Source organism: Heterocephalus glaber, unplaced genomic scaffold (genome assembly GCF_053883595.1).
Source record: "Heterocephalus glaber isolate CG9 unplaced genomic scaffold, H.glaber_assembly_v1.0 deba00001072, whole genome shotgun sequence".
In the NCBI taxonomy this organism is placed as follows: Eukaryota; Metazoa; Chordata; class Mammalia; order Rodentia; family Bathyergidae; genus Heterocephalus; species Heterocephalus glaber.
In genome coordinates, this window is record NW_028258189.1 from 5,637,748 (window position 1) to 5,654,986 (window position 17,239).

General features: G+C 49.9%; 1 protein-coding gene across 4 annotated transcripts in view; it reads left to right on the forward strand.

Annotated features, from left to right (window-relative positions):
- The window catches only part of Prkx (protein kinase cAMP-dependent X-linked catalytic subunit), a 52,322-nt gene extending 38,528 nt beyond the window's left edge, over positions 1–13,794 (forward strand). For all 4 annotated transcript variants that reach the window (XM_087209943.1, XM_087209944.1, XM_087209945.1 and 1 more), the window contains 5 exons: positions 980–1,075; positions 2,768–2,825; positions 3,997–4,074; positions 6,378–6,526; positions 9,239–13,794. In XM_087209943.1, coding sequence (XP_087066069.1) covers positions 980–1,075; positions 2,768–2,825; positions 3,997–4,074; positions 6,378–6,503 — 358 coding nt within the window. In that variant the 3' untranslated portion in view covers positions 6,504–6,526; positions 9,239–13,794. The remainder of the gene's footprint in view (positions 1–979; positions 1,076–2,767; positions 2,826–3,996; positions 4,075–6,377; positions 6,527–9,238) is intronic.
- Positions 13,795–17,239: the final 3,445 nt, after the last annotated feature.

Below are 17,239 nucleotides of genomic sequence, written 5' to 3' on the forward strand. Positions count from 1 at the left end.
GAGGTGGGGCCTGGCTGGAGAGGTCACTGGGGTGGGACCTGGAAGGGTGAGTTCTTGTCCCAGCTCCTCCCTGCTCTCTCTGCTTCCTGGTCACCATGACGTGAGCATCTTTCCTCCTCTATGCCCATCCACTGTTATGTTCCTGCCTTGGAGCAGCCGGCCATGGACTGAATCCCCTGAGACCACTGGAGCAGCCGACCATGGACTGAACCCTCTGAGACCACTGGAGCAGCCCACCATGGACTGAACCCTCTGAGACCATTGGAGCAGCTTATCATGGACTGAACCCTCTGAGACCATTGGAGCAGCCAACCATGAAACCTGAAACTGAATGAAATTAAACCTGTTCTCCTTTAAGTTGTGAGTGTTGAATATTTTGTCTAGTGACAAGAAAGCATCTAGACAGGAAGCTATGAGGAGTACAAAGGACCTCTGTTGTCAGCCAGTGTGCTTGATGTTTCTCATGCTGTACTGCCTGTCTCAGTGTGGTACCAGGAGATCTTGAAGGCAGAGAAGGTCCTGCTGGGAACAGAGGTACAAGGAAGCCATCGGAAATCTCTTATTCTGGGCCAGAGCATTGTGTTCACACTAACCTCAGGAGAGCATTTCCATAGGGTACTGACTTAGGGAAGGGTCTAGTGTCACCACTTATATGAGTCACTCCCATTGGTGGGACAAACTACCTGAAACCCACTCTGAAAGAGGAGAGGCTGATTTTGACTCATGGTCTCACAGGGTTCAGTCCATGATCGGCTGCTCCAGTGGTCTCAGGGGGCTCAGTCCATGGTCAGCTGCTCCAATGGTCTCAGAGGGTTCAGTCCATGGTCGGCTGCTCCTGGCTTCTGCCAGGCAGAAGTTTCTTCCCGCTGTGGCACCAACCGACCCCTGCCCTTCCGACCAACCTTCTGCTTCAACTGGGGCCTCTCTGTGACCCAGCACCATCTCTCTAACTGAAAATCGATGTTTGTTTTCCTCTCAGGTTCCCTCCATTTTTCGATGACAATCCATTTGGCATCTATCAAAAAATCCTTGCAGGCAGAATCGATTTCCCCAGACATTTGGATTTCAGCGCAAAGTGAGTCCGCTGTTTCCCCGTCCTCAGTGTGTTTATTTTCGAAGAGTCTAGGCTGTGTCTGAACCCTGTCGGGGTCTCCTCCGTCCACCGGAACAGAGAAGGTTTTAATGATGCCCTGTTAGCAACATTTGACCTGGGGTGACCCTCTGTCTGCCTGCCTTCCTTTCGAGATAAAGAGCATTGGAAATTAGCCACTGAAGGGTTCCTCGGGGATTTGGTGAGAGAGCACCCTGGAGATTTGTTTGCTTCTGCTCAGTGGTTTTTGTGCTTGGCAGAACTGTGGATGTCTTTAGCAGAGTTTATCTTTGACTTTTCCTAAAGTTATGCTCATCCAGAAAGAACTCTTGAAGCCAGATATCCAGAGCCCTGGGCACTTTGCTCCAAGAATGTTTGCATGTGCTGAATTTTAATAACACTGAATGTGCATGTCCTTAAAGTTGGGGCGGGAGGGTAGAAAAACATAACTTTTTTTGTGGTATATACGCTGTTTTGATTGTCTAGATGATCCCTGTTGTCCTCTTTTGGGCATTTTTTTTTTCTTAAACCATGATGAGCTTTGATGTCTACTTATTTCGCTGTGTTTCTTCAATGAGTGGATGAGTTTGCCGATACCTCCTGACCAGGAAAAAGCTCAGGGCATCGAATGGAGAAATGAACTGTTTATTTTCTTGGTTATTATGTAAAAAAAGAATTGGGCGTGATGGCACATGCCTGTCATCCCAGCACTAGGGAGGCTGAGGCAGGAAGATCATTGCAAGTTTGAGGTCAGCTCGGGCTGCAGAGTGAGTTCAAGGCCGGCCTGAACTACACAGTGAGACCCTGTCTCCAAAATAAGAAAATGGGAAGAGAAGGAAATTGGGAAAGAACTCTAGGAAGAAACATAGACGATTCCGTGAATCTTTGTCAACACCCAGACCCCACCCTAGCTGGGTAATATTGTTTCCCACAAACCAAAAAGAACTTTTAACGACTCCAGGTACACATTTATCCACACCGTGGCAGTCTGTTTTCCCTATTTTAAAAAATATTTGTGAGTCCCTGTTTGCAGGACACAGTGTTACGTTCCTTGTGAGCTGTTGGTGCAGGGACATAGCAACCCTAGTTCTGTTTTCATGCCTTCCACTCTCCCTCCGTGTCCTGGTCCCCACCTCATATGAGTTAGATCTACCTCCATGCTTCCTGTTGTCTGTTATTCTGTTCTTTATTTATAATTGGGGTTTCTCATGTAAGAAAAACGATGTGATATTGAAGCTTGTGAGTCTGATTTATTTCATGTAGCATTATGGTCTCAGTGCATCCATTTTCCTACATGTGCCTCAAACGTATCCTTGTTCACGGCAGACTAGTATTCCCTTGTGCATAAGTACCGTTTCCTTGACCAAAATTTAATCAGAGCTCTTCCTCTGAACTCTGTCTGTGTGCTCAGACAACCTGGCCTCACGTGAATGATGTACAGGGGGACGAAGACAGGAAGAAATAAGTTGCTAGGGGTGGAACTCAGTCGTAGAGCATTTGCCTAGCATAGGTCAGGCTCTGGGTTCCAACCCAGCATCGAATCACAAAAAAGAGAAAGAAGGAAAGGAGGAAGGGAAGAAGTGGGCAGAAGGATGGAAGGGGATGGAGGGGGCTGTGGGCCAGATGCGCATGCATCCTCCATGCCTGAGGCGCCTCCTTCCCATTTATCTCCCCCAGAGACCTCATCAAGAAGCTGCTGGTTGTGGACCGGACGAGGCGGCTGGGGAACATGAAGGTGGGTGTGTGGGGCGTGGGGCCGCCTCAGGCAGATGCTGCCCTGTGCACCCCACTGTCTGCAGCTGCAGCCTGGGCTCGGGGTTTCTCCCTCTTGCCTGCTAACTCGCCAGGGGCACGTGGTGCTTTTTAAACTTACCATTTACATTATCTGATTGAATGATTTCTGAGACAGAGTCTCGCTGTGTGGTCCGGATGGCTTTGGATTCACGATGTAGCCCCGGCTAGACTCGAACTCACAGTGGTCCTCCTGCCTCAGTTTCCCCTGAGTGCTGGGATGACAGGCACGCACCACCAAGGCCAACTGTCGTTATTTATATTTTTAAAAAAAGCCTTTTTGGGGTCGAATTCAAAAACTAAGAACCAGTTAGTTCACTTAAAGTAATTAATGCATAAGTACCTCATGATGTTTCTTTTCTTCTGGGTTTTTTTTTTATCGTATTGGGAATTGAACCCAGGGCCTTTGCACTGAGCTACATCCCTGGCCATTTTTACTTTTTATTTTTGAGACAGGGTCTCACTAAGTCATTGAGTTGGCCTTGCTGGCCTTGAACTTGAGGCCCTTCTCCCTCAGCCTCCCACGGTGCTGAGAGTACAGGTTTATGCTACCACTCCCACCTTACTGGCTTTTCACGTAGGCACAATATGTAGACCCCTCACCATGGTCAATTCTAAGTGATTTTCAACACCTCAAGAAAATAAATCCAGTGCCCGCTGTCTGTCTGCTGTGTTTTCCTCTAATCCCCCTTCCCTAAGAAACTACTGTCTACTTACTGTCTCTGTAGATCTTGTTATTCTCACTTTCCTGTAAATGGAGTCATATAAACATGGCTTTTCTGTCTGGCTTCCTCAGCTTAGAGTGCTTTCTTGGTTCACTCTTGTCTGATATTGCACTCCTTTTGATGACTGAATACTATTCCACAGTGTGTTTTAATCGCATTGCCTTTACCCAGTCATCCGTCGTGGACATTTATTTCCCTCTTGTAGATGTGCTAGATATCATCTTTATTAGAGTAAAAGCCACGAATCCCCTCAAAATCCTCCCCAGCTGTGCACACCCTCCTCCCACCGTCCTGGCTGCTGCCTTCCACACGCAATGCATGGCTCGAGCGCGGGCGCGGCCTCCTGTCCACCTCTCCTGTGCGCTCACCTGCATCTCTCTCTGTTTGAAGAACGGGGCCGAAGACGTCAAGAGACACCGCTGGTTCCGGGCCGTGGACTGGGACTCCGTGCCCCAGAGGAAGCTGAAGGTCGGTCCCACCTCACGGCGGCGGTGCCGGGGTCTCCGGTCGCCTGTCGTCCCTGCTCTCTGGCAGGGTGAGGCGGGAGGGCGGGCAGTTTCAGCTCAGCCTGGGCAACCGAGCAACCTGGCGACTTCCATGTCTCCAGAAAGACAAAGGAGGCTGGGAAGGCCGCTCAGTGTGAAGGCCGCGGGTTTGATCCCCAGTCCTTAACCCTCCTAAAAACACCCTTTTGGGATAGATGAGATACTAGGTGGCTATTTCCCAAGCCAAAACCGCATGGAAAGTTATTCCTGGCCCACTTTGGCTTTTTGCTTCCAAACCACCTGTCGGCCATCGCTTTTATTAGGTTCTTCCCTGTCTTCTTCCGGTTCCTTTACACTAATAAAACTCCGTGTCTGTCATTTTCCCCCGCCCGCAGCAGACACCAAAGAGTCCTAGCCTTGCTTTTTGACAGCTCTAATCTGGACACTTTTATCCCTTCCTGTAACCTTTTCCCTTTTCATTTTATTTTATTTCATTTTCTTTTTTGTGGCCCTGGGCCTTTACGCTGAGCTACATCCCTGGCCCTCAAGTTTTAAATTTTGAGACGGGGTCTTACTGAGTGGCCCAGGCAGGGCTGGAGCTGGCGATCCTCCTGCCTCGGCCTCCCGAAGAGCTCGTTGTTCTCCAAGAGCATCCTGCGCCATCACGGGACTGAATGTCCGGGCCTAATCGTGCCTCAGTTGATGGTTGAAATAACTGAGTTCTTGGGCCATGTCTTCCCACAGCAAGTACCTGTGGCTCATTTCATGGAGACGAAGAGAAATTTCCACACTTCAGATCCTGGGCCCGAACGATAAACGCTCCTGAAATCTGACTGGCTTTGAAACCTATTTCTCCATAGAGACTGTGTTTACGTCCTCTAGGGAAAGAGTTGCGAATCCTCTCTTCTCCCCAGTCCCAAAAAAGGGAGCTGTGCACTTCCACCCTTTTGCCAAACTGGTGGTCAAAATGAAGTGACTTGATAAAATTTTACTCGTTTAATTTGTCCCTGTACTGAAGATTCCATCTGGGGCCTTTGACCTGAGCCCCATCCTTAGCCTTTTATTTTATTTTATTTTTAAAATTTTGAGACAGGCTAGGCTCGAACTTGAGTTCCTCCTGCTCAGCCTCCCAGAGCCTCCCATAGATGCCAGGTCTGCTCTACTATGCCCAGCCACGTTCTGGTCTTACTTGGGGGCCCTAGCATCACCTCATAATCCTTGTCCTGAATTAAAGAGGGCTAAGGGGAGAAATGGCTTCCCTCACACTCAAGAGAAAGCTCTCAATAAAGCATAAGACTTTTGTGGGAGTTTAGAAAATTTAGTTGGGATCTGTGTGCTTCCCAGAATCTTTGGGTTGTATGGGGCTTGAACCGTGATCGATCCAGAAATCAGCAAACTATAAACTGCAGTCAAAACCTGGCCCTTTGCTTTTGTTGATAAATAAAGTTTTATTGACACAGCCACATCCATTTCTATGGGAGCATCCGTGCTCCAAGGGCTGATTTCAGTAGTTGCAGCAGAAGTCCCAGTGCCTGAAACACTGAAAATATTGGTACTAGGGATTGAACTCGGAACCTTGCGCTCGCGGGGCAGGCACTGGAACCACTGAGCTAAATCCCCAGCCAAAACTGAAAATATTGACACACTGGCTGTAGTTGGGAAATGCCTCTACCTCACGGGTCCCTTTAGTAATGTTGGATTAGACTGATCTTTCATTAATGCTGGCTAATTATATCACAGTCACCTGAGACAAAAGGCCTGACATCCTCGGCTTAAAGGACAAAAGATTTAAATTGGCTCATGGTTTCAGAGGGTTCAGTCCATGGTCAGCTGCCTCAGTGGTCTCAGAGGGCTCAGTCCATGGTTGGCTGCTCCAATGGTCTCAGGGGGTTCAGTCCATGGTCAGCTGCTCAGTGGTCTCAGGGGGTTCAGTCCATGGTCAGCTGCTCAATGGTCTCAGAGGGTTCAGTCCACGGTCAGCTGCCTCAGTGGTCTCAGAGGGCTCAGTCCATGGTCAGCTGCTCAATGGTCTCAGAGGGTTCAGTCCATGGTCAGCTGCTCTAGTGGTCTCAGAGGGTTCAGTCCGTGGTCGCCTGCTCCAAGGCAGGAACATCATGGCCACAGGGTTTGGTGGAGGGAAAATGCTCACATCATGGTGGCCAGGAAGTGGAGGGGGCTGACAGGAAGTGACGAGACATGAGACATACTCCCCAAGGTGTTGTACACAATGTCCAAGACCCCTCGTTTCTTTCCAAGCATGACTGTGTTTTCGTGGGATTCCCACAGCCCCCCATTGTACCTAAGTTATCCGGCGACGGCGATACCTCCAACTTTGAAACGTACCCGGAGAATGACTGGGACCCGGCTCCTCCTGTGACAGAGAAAGATTTGGAAATCTTCAAGAATTTCTGAGGGTGGAAAGTCACGTCTGAAAGGTATGTCTTTATTTTTAGGAATTAGCAAAAAATGAGGTCGATGCTACCTCACATCAGGGTAAGGTATTTACAGAGTACAGAGTACATCTTTTTGTTCATTCAGGTAGAAATAAAGAAGCAGAAGAACTGAAAGTATAAACTGAGCATGGTGGAACATACCTGTAATCTCAGCTACTCGGGAAGCCGAAGCAGGAGGATCCTGAGTTTCTGGCCAGCTTGGGGAAGTTAGCAGAACCACCTCAGACTAGAAAACATTAAAGAAAAGGGGCTGGGGATGTAGCTTAGTGCTCCCTGGGCTCAATCCATAGTAGCTCAGACAAAAAAAGAGCATGCAGCAGTCCCATCTAATCTGAAGTGTTTGTACCAAAATATTAAATGGAAAATTTCAGAAATCAAAAATGTGTAAGATTTAAATTGTGGTTCTGAGTAGCACTACAGAAACTCAGGATTTTGTGCTGCGTTGTGGCTGGGAAATGAGTCAAGTCTTTCTCATATACACTACCCAGCCATTGGTCGCCATCTTGGTTATCAGACCATTTGTCATTGAATGGATACCATTAAGAAACCTTTCTGTAGTAGCTTAATGCTAGTGCCAAAGCATTGGTCATTCACCATGTAGGCTTGGTCCTAGCTCCCATTATTATGAAAACAAAGATGGCAGTAATTTACTCTTCAGGGAGACAAGACCCAGACATGGTGGCACATGCCTGAAAACTCAGCTACTCAGGAGGCTGAGGCAGGAGGATCGCCAGCTGAGGCCTAGCCTAGACAACTTGGCAAGACTGTGTGTCAAAATGAAAAATAAAAAAAGGGCTAGGTGTAACGCTCAGTGTGACAGTCCTGGGTTCAGTTCCTGGTAGAGGGAGACAGAGTAGGAGCACATTCACATAACTTATTAGACTGTTACATTCTACTGTTGTTAATCTCTTAATGTGCGTAACTTGTAAATTAAGCTAGCATAGGTATGTATATGCATAATATACCATATATGGTATGTAATATATAATATATACTAAAAACACTATACACAGAAGTTATTTCATTCATAATCCAAAGCACTTGTATATCAAAGCGAGCGAGAGAGAGAAACAGTTGTAATTCTGAAACATTCAGCATGACATGCTACTTGTATTGGAAGATCACGCTTGTTTATCAAGTTAAAATTTCTTAGAAATGTTTGGTCTTCTTGCGGAACACAGCATGTGCAATCCAAAGTTTGATTATATATGCTTTGGGACATTGTATTAGTCATCTTTCCATTATCTTTGTAAAAATACTTGAGGGCCAGGGATATAGCTCAGTGGCATAGCACCTACCTGACCAGCCCGTGAGGTACTAAGTTCGATCCCTAGTTAAAAAAAAAAAATACTTGAGAAAAATCAGCTTGAAAGAGGAGACTTTCATTAAGCTCATGGTGTCAGAGGGTTCAGTCCGTGGTCAGCTTCTCCAGTGTTCTCAGAGGGTTCAGTCCATGGCCAGCTGCACCAATGGCTTCAGAGGGTTCAGTCCATGGTCGGCTGCTCCAGTAGTTTCAGGGGGTTCAGTCCATGGTCGGCTGCTCCAGTGGTCTCAGAGGGTTCAGTCCATGGTCAGCTGCTCCAATGGTCTCAGAGGGTTCAGGCCATGGTCGGCTGCTCCAGTGGTCTCAGAGGGTTCAGTCCATGCTCAGCTGCTCCAATGGTCTCAGGGGGTTCAGTCCATGGTCGGCTGCTCCAAGGCAGGAACATCATGGTGGACGGGAAGCAGAGAGAACTAGAAAGGAAGGAGTTGGGGGCTGGATATTGTCCCCAGATTCACACCTCCATGATCTATTCCTTACCTGCGTTTCCCTCACCCCCAGTAATGCCATCAAAATTAATGATTCATTGGTGAGTTAATCTATCTATGAAATCAGAGTCTCATGATCCAATCAGCTTCTAGCGGCCCTACCACATCAATTTTTTTTTGGCAGTTCAGTATCGAACCCTGCGCCTTTGCCCTGAGCTCCACCCCCAACCTCTTTTCATTTTTATTTTGAGACAGGGTCTCTCTGAGTTGCTAAGTTTCCCAGCCTGGACTTGATCTGGACATCCTCCCGCCTCAGCCTCCTTGTGTGCTGAGACCACAGGGTCTGCTCCACCATGCCGGGCTTTATCATTTTCAGACTTTGTGGCCCCTGAGGACAGAAACTGTGGAGAAGAAAACCAAGCCTTAAGGGGGTTCCTGTCTTACCAGTGGCAAGGGAAGCTGCACATCATTACTAAGATGATGAGAGTTGGAAAGTGGACCCTGGTGTTTAGAAAGCAAACACACCCAATTCCCACGTGTCGGTTTCTTTTGCTGTTGATCTCCAGTTATCGGCACTATGGTCTGATAATATACAGGGGATAACTTCAGTTCCTTTGTACTTACTTGAACACCTTCTGCGAGCGAACATGTGGTCTATTTTGGAGAAAAAGAATGTGTCCTGATTTTGAGGGGTGGAGCACTCTGTAGATATCAATCAAGTCCATTTGTTCAGAGGCTCGGTTCAGTTCTAGTGTTTCGTTGGTGATCTTCTGTCTAGATACTCTCTGTTTGTGGCAGTGGGGAGCTGAGGTCCACACTGCTGTTGCATCAGTGCTTATTTGGGTTTTCACTTCCACTGAGATTTGTCTTGTACAGTTGCAGGCATTCGTATTTGGTGCATATATAGTTATGAATGTTGTCTCTTCCTGTCTCACTTCACGCCAGGAACACGGCGATTTCAGCCCAGCTGTGCTGAAGACCTGGACACACACAGAATAACCGGAGAAGAAACCTTCCCTCGGGGTGCTGAAGGTCCCTCGATTTCGTGCACAGCCGCGTCCCTGTAGAGAGACAGTGGGGAGCGGTTGAAATCTGCGCCTTGTTCTTACTTCAGCAACTGGAGATGCACTGCACTGCGGCGGGTTTGCCAGGCGTCTTTGGCCATCCAGTTTCTCCCACCTGGTAGTACTGCTCCTCTCACCTTCTCTTTCCGAGGTTGAACTGGATGCGTTCAGCTGTGACCATGGCCTGTGAGTGTGCGCACGCACGTGTGTGAGAAACAAGTGAGCCTCCTGCAGAAATTATGCGCTTTTGTACTGTTCTTACCTTGTGCAGCCTCTGGGGTTTGTTGTTTCAGCGGTTCTTCTTCTCTCTCTTGGGGACAGAAATCTGCAGCGTGTGATGTATGCATTTTAAGGGAGAAAAACAATCACCTCATGTGCATTGTACAGACAAGTGAAGAAAATAGTACAAACAGGTCTACGTCGAGTTTCCACCTGGTGACTCGAGACCCGGAAACAAGCAAGAAAAAAGGGGAGAAGTGGGAGTGGATTTTCACCTATGAGGAATCGGGGACATTCAAGGTGCTGGGTAGGAATCATCTGTCCCCCAAAAGAAAACCGCAGCGCACAGGCAGCTGGCTCCCCACGAAAACTCTGGTTTCTGGATCTTAAGTCAGTTGCGCTGCCCGAGATTCACCAGGACCACTTCTTGCTTGCTTTCCCCTCCTCTTCTCTGTTCTCCCTCCTCCTCCTCCTCCTCCTCCTCCTCTTTCTTCTCATGAACTCTTAGAATCAACCCAGCCACGTGGACAACTTTTGCACAAAGATAATTTTGTACCTTTACCTTTGCAGAAAGTAAGAAACACCTGACCTGTAGGTTGCGAGCCTCTGGTGCTGTCAGAATCAACACTGATTTCCCCTCTGCTTCCTCTTTAATTTTGGACCATCTGGTCACTGACGGTGCTGGATTGTACACTTCCTTTTCTGTTTTTCTTTTTCAGACAGGTGTGTAGTCCAGGTTGGCCTGGACCTGGAACTCACTGTGTAGCCCAGGCTGGCCTCCAGCTCCCAGTGATCCTCCTGCCTCAGCCTCCTGAGTGCTGGGATGACAGGCGTGTGCCACCACGCCTGACTCCCTGCCCCGATTCTGACCTTTGGTGTAAAAATCTCCACAGTTTCCCCGTGCTGTGCGTACTGAATCTTGGCACCAATATGGTGTTGCTAAAATCTGTGGTTTTGCAGCTCGTGCTTCCTCAGCTTTGCTGGAAGTCAGTGCATTTGAAAACAAAAACAGATTTCTGAGTCTGTCGTCGCTGTACTCCGGGAGGCTGAGGCAGAAGGGTCGGAAGCTGGAGCCCAACCCGGGCACCTTAGTGGCTTAGCAAGACCCTGTCTCAGAATTTTACAAAAGAGCTGAAGATGTAGCTCAGGGCAGAGGCCCTGGTTCTGATCCCCGGACTTGCACAGAGAAATGAAAATCAACTGAGACAGGAGCCAGGAGAAGAGGACAGGTGGATGCCATTCGGAGCCTCTGCTTTCTCCAAGCTCTGGGGTGCGTCTCCCCGGGGAAGTTTCGTTTTCCTGAGCAGCAAAATAGCAAAGACCATGTGACCCTGCTGTCGGTTTCCCCCGGGGTGTTGGAAGGCGTGGAAAAGCGGTGGGATTCCGAAAACCCAATGCCCTCCTGTTGTCCCATGACTTTTGTTTCTGTGTTTTGGTTTTTTTGCCTAGAAGTCAGCTGGCTTCACGAGGCGTGAGCAGCTTTGGCAATCTAAACTCTCGGCCTTGAAGGACGTCAGGAAAGTTCTGTTCAAGTGCTGAACCCAAATTGCCTAAAGTTTAGCCTGCAGTCTTTGAACTGTTTTCTGTTTGTTTGTTTTTGTGTTTTGGTACCGGTGATCGAACTCGGGACCTTGTGCTTTCGAGGCAGGCTCGGAGCCACTGAGCTAAGTCCCCGGCCTTTAAACTGTTTGTATACCTATACTGTTGCTGTGTTTCGCTTTTAGTCATTGCTGGGGACGGTAGGGTATGCACTAGCACCCAGCTGCAGTCTCTGCACTTTCCTGTCAGGGAATGTCAGATGCTCCTGAGAAGCAGACAAAAGAAAGGGGCCAGCTCGGGTCCTCTGCCTGTGAATGGTGACTGAGCCGTTTGCTTCAAGAAATAAATGGAACTCCACCCATAAATGTAGAGAAAGCACAGACTTTCAGGGTTGGGGTTAGGGTTAGGGTTAGTTTGCGTGCCTTTCAGGTCTCACTCTTAGGGTGTTGAGGTGGAAATTTGCGTGCAGAGACCTGCAGTGCTTGGCCTTCATCCTGAATGGCAAGAAGAGGCAGCACGTGAATCCCTTCTTTCCAAGGCCCCTGCAGACACAACCAGTGAACAGTGGAAAGCAAACCCGGGGAGAGGAGAGGGTGTGAACACCAGCTGCAACGGTCGCTGGAGTCCTGGCTGTGCCTTCGCTTCCATAATTTCACGATTGCATCGTGAGATCGGTTTAATCACAACGAGCCGGGCACATGGATCGGTCGCCGTGTAATCACAGCCTCATTTCCTTGAATTCCATTCTGGAAAGTTCATGGAAATCATCAGATGGAATCACTGTGTTGACGCTTGAGGGTAATCATGAAAATTTGTATCCGCCAGAAAACAAAAAACAAAAAACAACCCCTAGATTCATCTTGGTTCCTCTGATTTTAAGAGTCGGCAGTATATCCTTAAGTAGGAATACCATCGCAAGACTGTTTCCAGGAAGTGCGCGTCTTAGAACAGAGTATAATGGGGTAGGTTTCTGTCTCCTCAGGGAAAAGGCCAATTACTTTCTTGGACGTGCTCCTAGGACGTCAGGGGAAGGACAATCACAGCTCCTCACAGCATATTTACTGCACCTTGGCCTTGGTCCATTTCTAATCTCTTCAGAACCGAATTCCAGCTCCTCAACAACTATCCTTAAGCATTAGCCTGTCAATGGGAAAATCGCAGGTTTTTATTTTTATTTTTGCTCTCTGCCTAAGGCCATAAGCAAAGACTTTCCTCACGCAAATAAAGCACAAACAAAAATATACCACCCCCAAACAATCCAGAACCCAAACCCAAGTGACGGGGAGATGGGACCCTTGGCACCCACCCCCAGATCCAGGCAGACTTCGCTTGCCCTCATGCCGGAAAGCAAAGCACCAGTCACTGAGAAGCGCGTTCCTAGCGCAACGTCTGCATGCTGTGGTGAATCTTTGCTTAACGGTTAAATTATTCACCATCCCCAGGACAAGGGCTAAGCAGCTGCGCAACATCGACTGCATTTGCCTTTTCTGTCTCACCCGGTTTCCCGAGACCCCGGGGCTCCACACTGTTCCCTATGAGCCCCGGCTCTGCAGGCTCCGTGCACCCTGGCACTGTGCACCCTGTCTCACCCTAAACATCAGGTCCTTGCTGCAGCTCCTCCCGGAGCCACAGGCAAGAAAAATGCCCTCTGGGTTTTATTTTTGCATCATGTAGACAGTGAAGAGAGCCATTCCTGCAGCCCACTGTAGAAATCCACATAAGGTGCTTCGTTATTTCCTAGCCTGGCTAAAGCCCACGCCTTCTAACCAGGCTGCCTTGAGAGCTGGTTGGTGCGTCTGATGAAATGGGAGAAGCACGTGGATGCTGCGTGTGTGCGAGCGTGCACGGTGGGCAGAAGGGATGTCCCCAAGTGTTACACGTTTTGGTACTGAGCAGCTTTGCAAACCTGACTCCGACAAAACCGCCCTTCATCGTAAAGCAGGGATGTTTGTGTTCATCACTGCACGTCATGCTGTCGTCAGAACCCCTTGACCCTGGCTTTGCTTTTCCTTGCCAGGCCACGTTGGCTATTTCAGAGTCAATTCGTATGTTTTTCTGTTTGGTTTTTTTCAGCCTGTCCTTGAACGTGCTGGGTAGCCCAGGCCGGCCTCGCTCGACCTTGCAGGGACCCCCCTGACTCAGCCTCCCGAGTGCTGAGATGGCAGGCACGCACCACCAAACCCAGCCCACTTGGGTTCTAGCAGACGGGGGACTAGGAATTTTCCATCACCTCCTTCCTTCCTCTCTGCAGATCCACGTTTTGCTTTGCCCAACTCTTGTACCTTTAGAGTGCGTGTGTGCGTGCGTGCGTGTGCGTGTGTGCATGTGCGTGTGCGCACAGCAGACTCCAGGCAGGTTCTCACCATGTTGCCTCTGTGTCCCGTGTCCCCCGAGTAACTGCGGTGGCTGCCGTGTACCCGGGCGGCATGACCTTTGCAGCCCCCCAGCGAGCCTGACTTGGGGCCGCCTGCAGGGCTGCCGAGATTCTCCTGTGGAATAAGAGAAGCCTGTTCCTAACCCTGCCCACCCCTTGCACAATGGGAATCACTGTGATTTGTACAGATACCTGCATCCTATATATATAAAGGCCCTAGGAAAGTTTTGTTGCCGTCTAATTTATGTAATAATTCTGCTGATTCCAGGTTTGTTTAATAAAACTTTGTATCTTTTATGAGGTCAGATTCTGCTCTGCCTTTTAGTTTATCTGTGTATGTTTGGACTCTGAATAGGTCTCCCCCCTCCTCCTCCTCCCCCTCCTCCTCCCCCTCCTCCTCCCCCTCCTCCTCCCCCTCCTCCTCCTCCTCCTCCTCTTTCTTCTTCCCAGGCTGTCCTTGAGCTCACAGCGATCCTCCTGCCTCAGCCTCCCGAGTGCTGGGATGACAGGCGTGCACCACCACGCCTGACCAGAAAGCTCTCCCGTTTTCACTTCCATCCAGTCTCCAGGTCGTGGTCTCTGTTGCAAAAAGCAAATGGAGACCATCTCTAAAAAGAGGTCGTGCACGGCTGTGTCGCAATAGTTTTATTGTCAAGAAAAGTTGGAGGGCCGGGTGTGTGTTCTTGGTGTACATGACAGTCCCTGGGAGGAGGAATTAGCGGGTTGGCCCCAGATAGCAGTGGAGCCACAGTGGACAAAACATCTGCACCCACTCCAGGCATGCTCCTGGTCTCTCCCGTTTCCCACCTTCCCGTCCTCTAGCCCTTCTGACCCACCTGCTTCTAGCCATGCCTACATTCCTGTTTTTGCTTTTCGGTACCAGAAATCAAACTCAGGGCTTTGCTCTTGCCAGGCAAGCAGTGCTGCACCACTGAGCTGCATCCCTGGCTCCTGACAACCTGCTCCTTCCAGCAGGCCTGTCTCCAGGGGCCTTGAGCATCCTGGAATACAACTTTGTAGCTCGGTTTTCCTTTGTGCACATAGCATGGCTCTGCCCAACACAATGGCTTCACCACCCTGAGGGGCTGCAGACCTGAGAGCCCGCTGTCTTCTGTCCACAGCGCCAACTTCCGTCTTCCTGAGCTCCTAGACGGACATCTACACCTCCCAACTGTCCCCAAGACCCCCTCCGGAATTCACAGGGGTCCGGGTGTGGAGCGCACGCCCATCTTCCCAACACTCAGGAGGCTGAGGCAGGAGGACAGGCACCTGTTCAAGACATGCCTCGGCTCCTTAGCGACACCTGGCTCAAAAAACAGTGCAACTGACATGGGGAGCGCTGTGTGTGCTATGGAAGCGCCTGAAATCTGGGCTCTGCCCACCACCCAGGGACGGGGCCTCGGCCCAGGTCGGGCAGTGGGTGGGCTCTGTCCAGCTCAGCCAGGGTCCGGGGCCCGCGGGAGGCGGGGACCACAGGCTCTGCGTGGGACCTTGGCCCACGGAGCCCACCTCTGCCACCACGGTCTCCCCATTTCCTTCTCTCTTTTCCTCCCATTGCTTCTCCTTTGTCTTCCCGTCCGTTCTTTCCCGTTCTCTCCTCCCCTTCCCTTTGCCTTCTTTTCCTTGATTTCCCGCTTTCTCTCCTCCTTTGCTTGTCTTCCTTCCCTTCTTTCTGTTTCTTTCCTCTTTGCTCATTCTCTCCTGCCTTTCCCTCTCTTTACTTCTGCTTTGCCTTTTCTTGGCCTCTTTTCATTTTCTTTCCCTTTCTTTTTCCTTCCCTTCCTTGCTATCCACCCTCTCTTTCTCTGTCCATCTTCTTTTCTTTCTTCCACTTCCTTCTCTTTGCTGCTTTCCCTTTCTTTACTTTCTTCCCTCATTTTCTTCATCCTCTGACTTTCCTGCACTTTCTCTTTTCCCCATTTCTCTCCTCCTTTCCCTTTGTACTTTCCTTCCTCATTCTCTTCTTCCTCCACTCCTTTTCTCTCTCCCTCCGTGCCTTCTCCTCTCATTTTCTTTTTCTTTTCTTGATCTCCATCTCCTTCATCTCCATCTCTTCCATCTCCTCCTCCATTTCTTCTGTTTCCTCCTCCATCTCCTCTTCCATCTCCTCCTCCTCCATCTCCTCCTCCATCTCCTCCTCCTCCGCCTCCTCCATCTCCTCCTCCTCCATCTCCTCCTCCTCCTCTTCCATCTCCTCCTCCTCCATCTCCTCCTCCTCCTCCATCTCCTCCTCCTCCTCCATCTCCTCCTCCATCTCCTCCTCCATCTCCTCCTCCTCCATCCCCTCCTCCTCCATCTCCTCCTCCTCCTCCTCCATCTCCTCCTCCTCCATCTCCTCCATCTCCTCCTCCATCTCCTCCTCCTCCTCTTCCATCTCCTCCTCCTCCATCTCCTCCTCCTCCATCTCCTCCTCCTCCTCCATCTCCTCCTCCATCTCCTCCTCCTCCATCTCCTCCTCCATCTCCTCCTCCTCCATCCCCTCCTCCTCCATCTCCTCCTCCTCCATCCCCTCCTCCTCCATCTCCTCCTCCTCCTCCTCCATCTCCTCCTCCATCTCCTCCTCCTCCTCCATCTCCTCCTCCTCCATCTCCTCCTCCTCCTCCTCCATCTCCTCCTCCATCTCCTCCTCCTCCTCCTCCATCTCCTCCTCCTCCATCTCCTCCTCCTCCATCTCCTCCTCCTCCTCCTCATCTCCTCCTCCATCTCCTCCTCCTCCTCCTCCTCCTCCTCCATCTCCTCCTCCTCCATCTCCTCCTCCATCTCCTCCTCCATCTCCTCCTCCTCCTCCTCCATCTTCTCCTCCTCCATCTCCTCCTCCATCTCCTCCTCCTCCATCTCCTCCTCCATCTCCTCCTCCTCCATCTCCTCCTCCTCCATCTCCTCCTCCTCCTCTTCCATCTCCTCCTCCTCCATCTCCATCTCCTCCTCCATCTCCTCCTCCTCCTCCATCTCCTCCATCTCCTCCTCCATCTCCTGTCTCCATCTGCTCCTCCATCTCCTCCTCCTCCGCCTCCTCCATCTCCTCCTCCTCCATCTCCTCCTCCTCCTCTTCCATCTCCTCCTCCTCCATCTCCTCCTCCTCCTCCATCTCCTCCTCCATCTCCTCCATCTCCTCCTCCATCTCCTCCTCCATCTCCTCCTCCATCTCCTCCTCCTCCATCTCCTCCTCCATCTCCTCCTCCTCCTCCATCTCCTCCATCTCCTTCATCTCCTCCATCTCCTCCATCTCCTCCTCCATCTCCTCTGTCTTCTCTGTCTGCTCCTCCATCTCCTCCTCCATCTGCTCCTCCATCTCTTCCTCCTTATTCCCCCCCCCCCCTCCCCGCTCCCTCTCTTTCCCCATTAGTTCTCCAACAGCGAACCGTATGTTCATACGTGAGTCAACATCAGCTGTAGTTTACTAAAATTCACCCTGGATGAGCCCCACGTGAACAGAGGCATCCTGAAAGAAATGAAGCACTATGACTCTGGGGCACTGAAATGACTTCTTCAGAGAACAAAAAGTGTAGCATATTTTCAATGCCAAATAGTGATGTTACTTTAGGGTTTGGCTACATAGATATAATATACGTTGTTCTTTTTTGTTCCCTTCATCACTCTCCCTTCTCTGACTTCCTGAACCACTTCCCCAACTCTTTAAGATTTTACCTTTAGTTTCCTGTCATGTATTTATTTATTGATTGATTGTTTTGGGTTTCTCATATAGAAGGAAACATACTAATTTTCACAGTCTAGCTCATCTCACTTAGC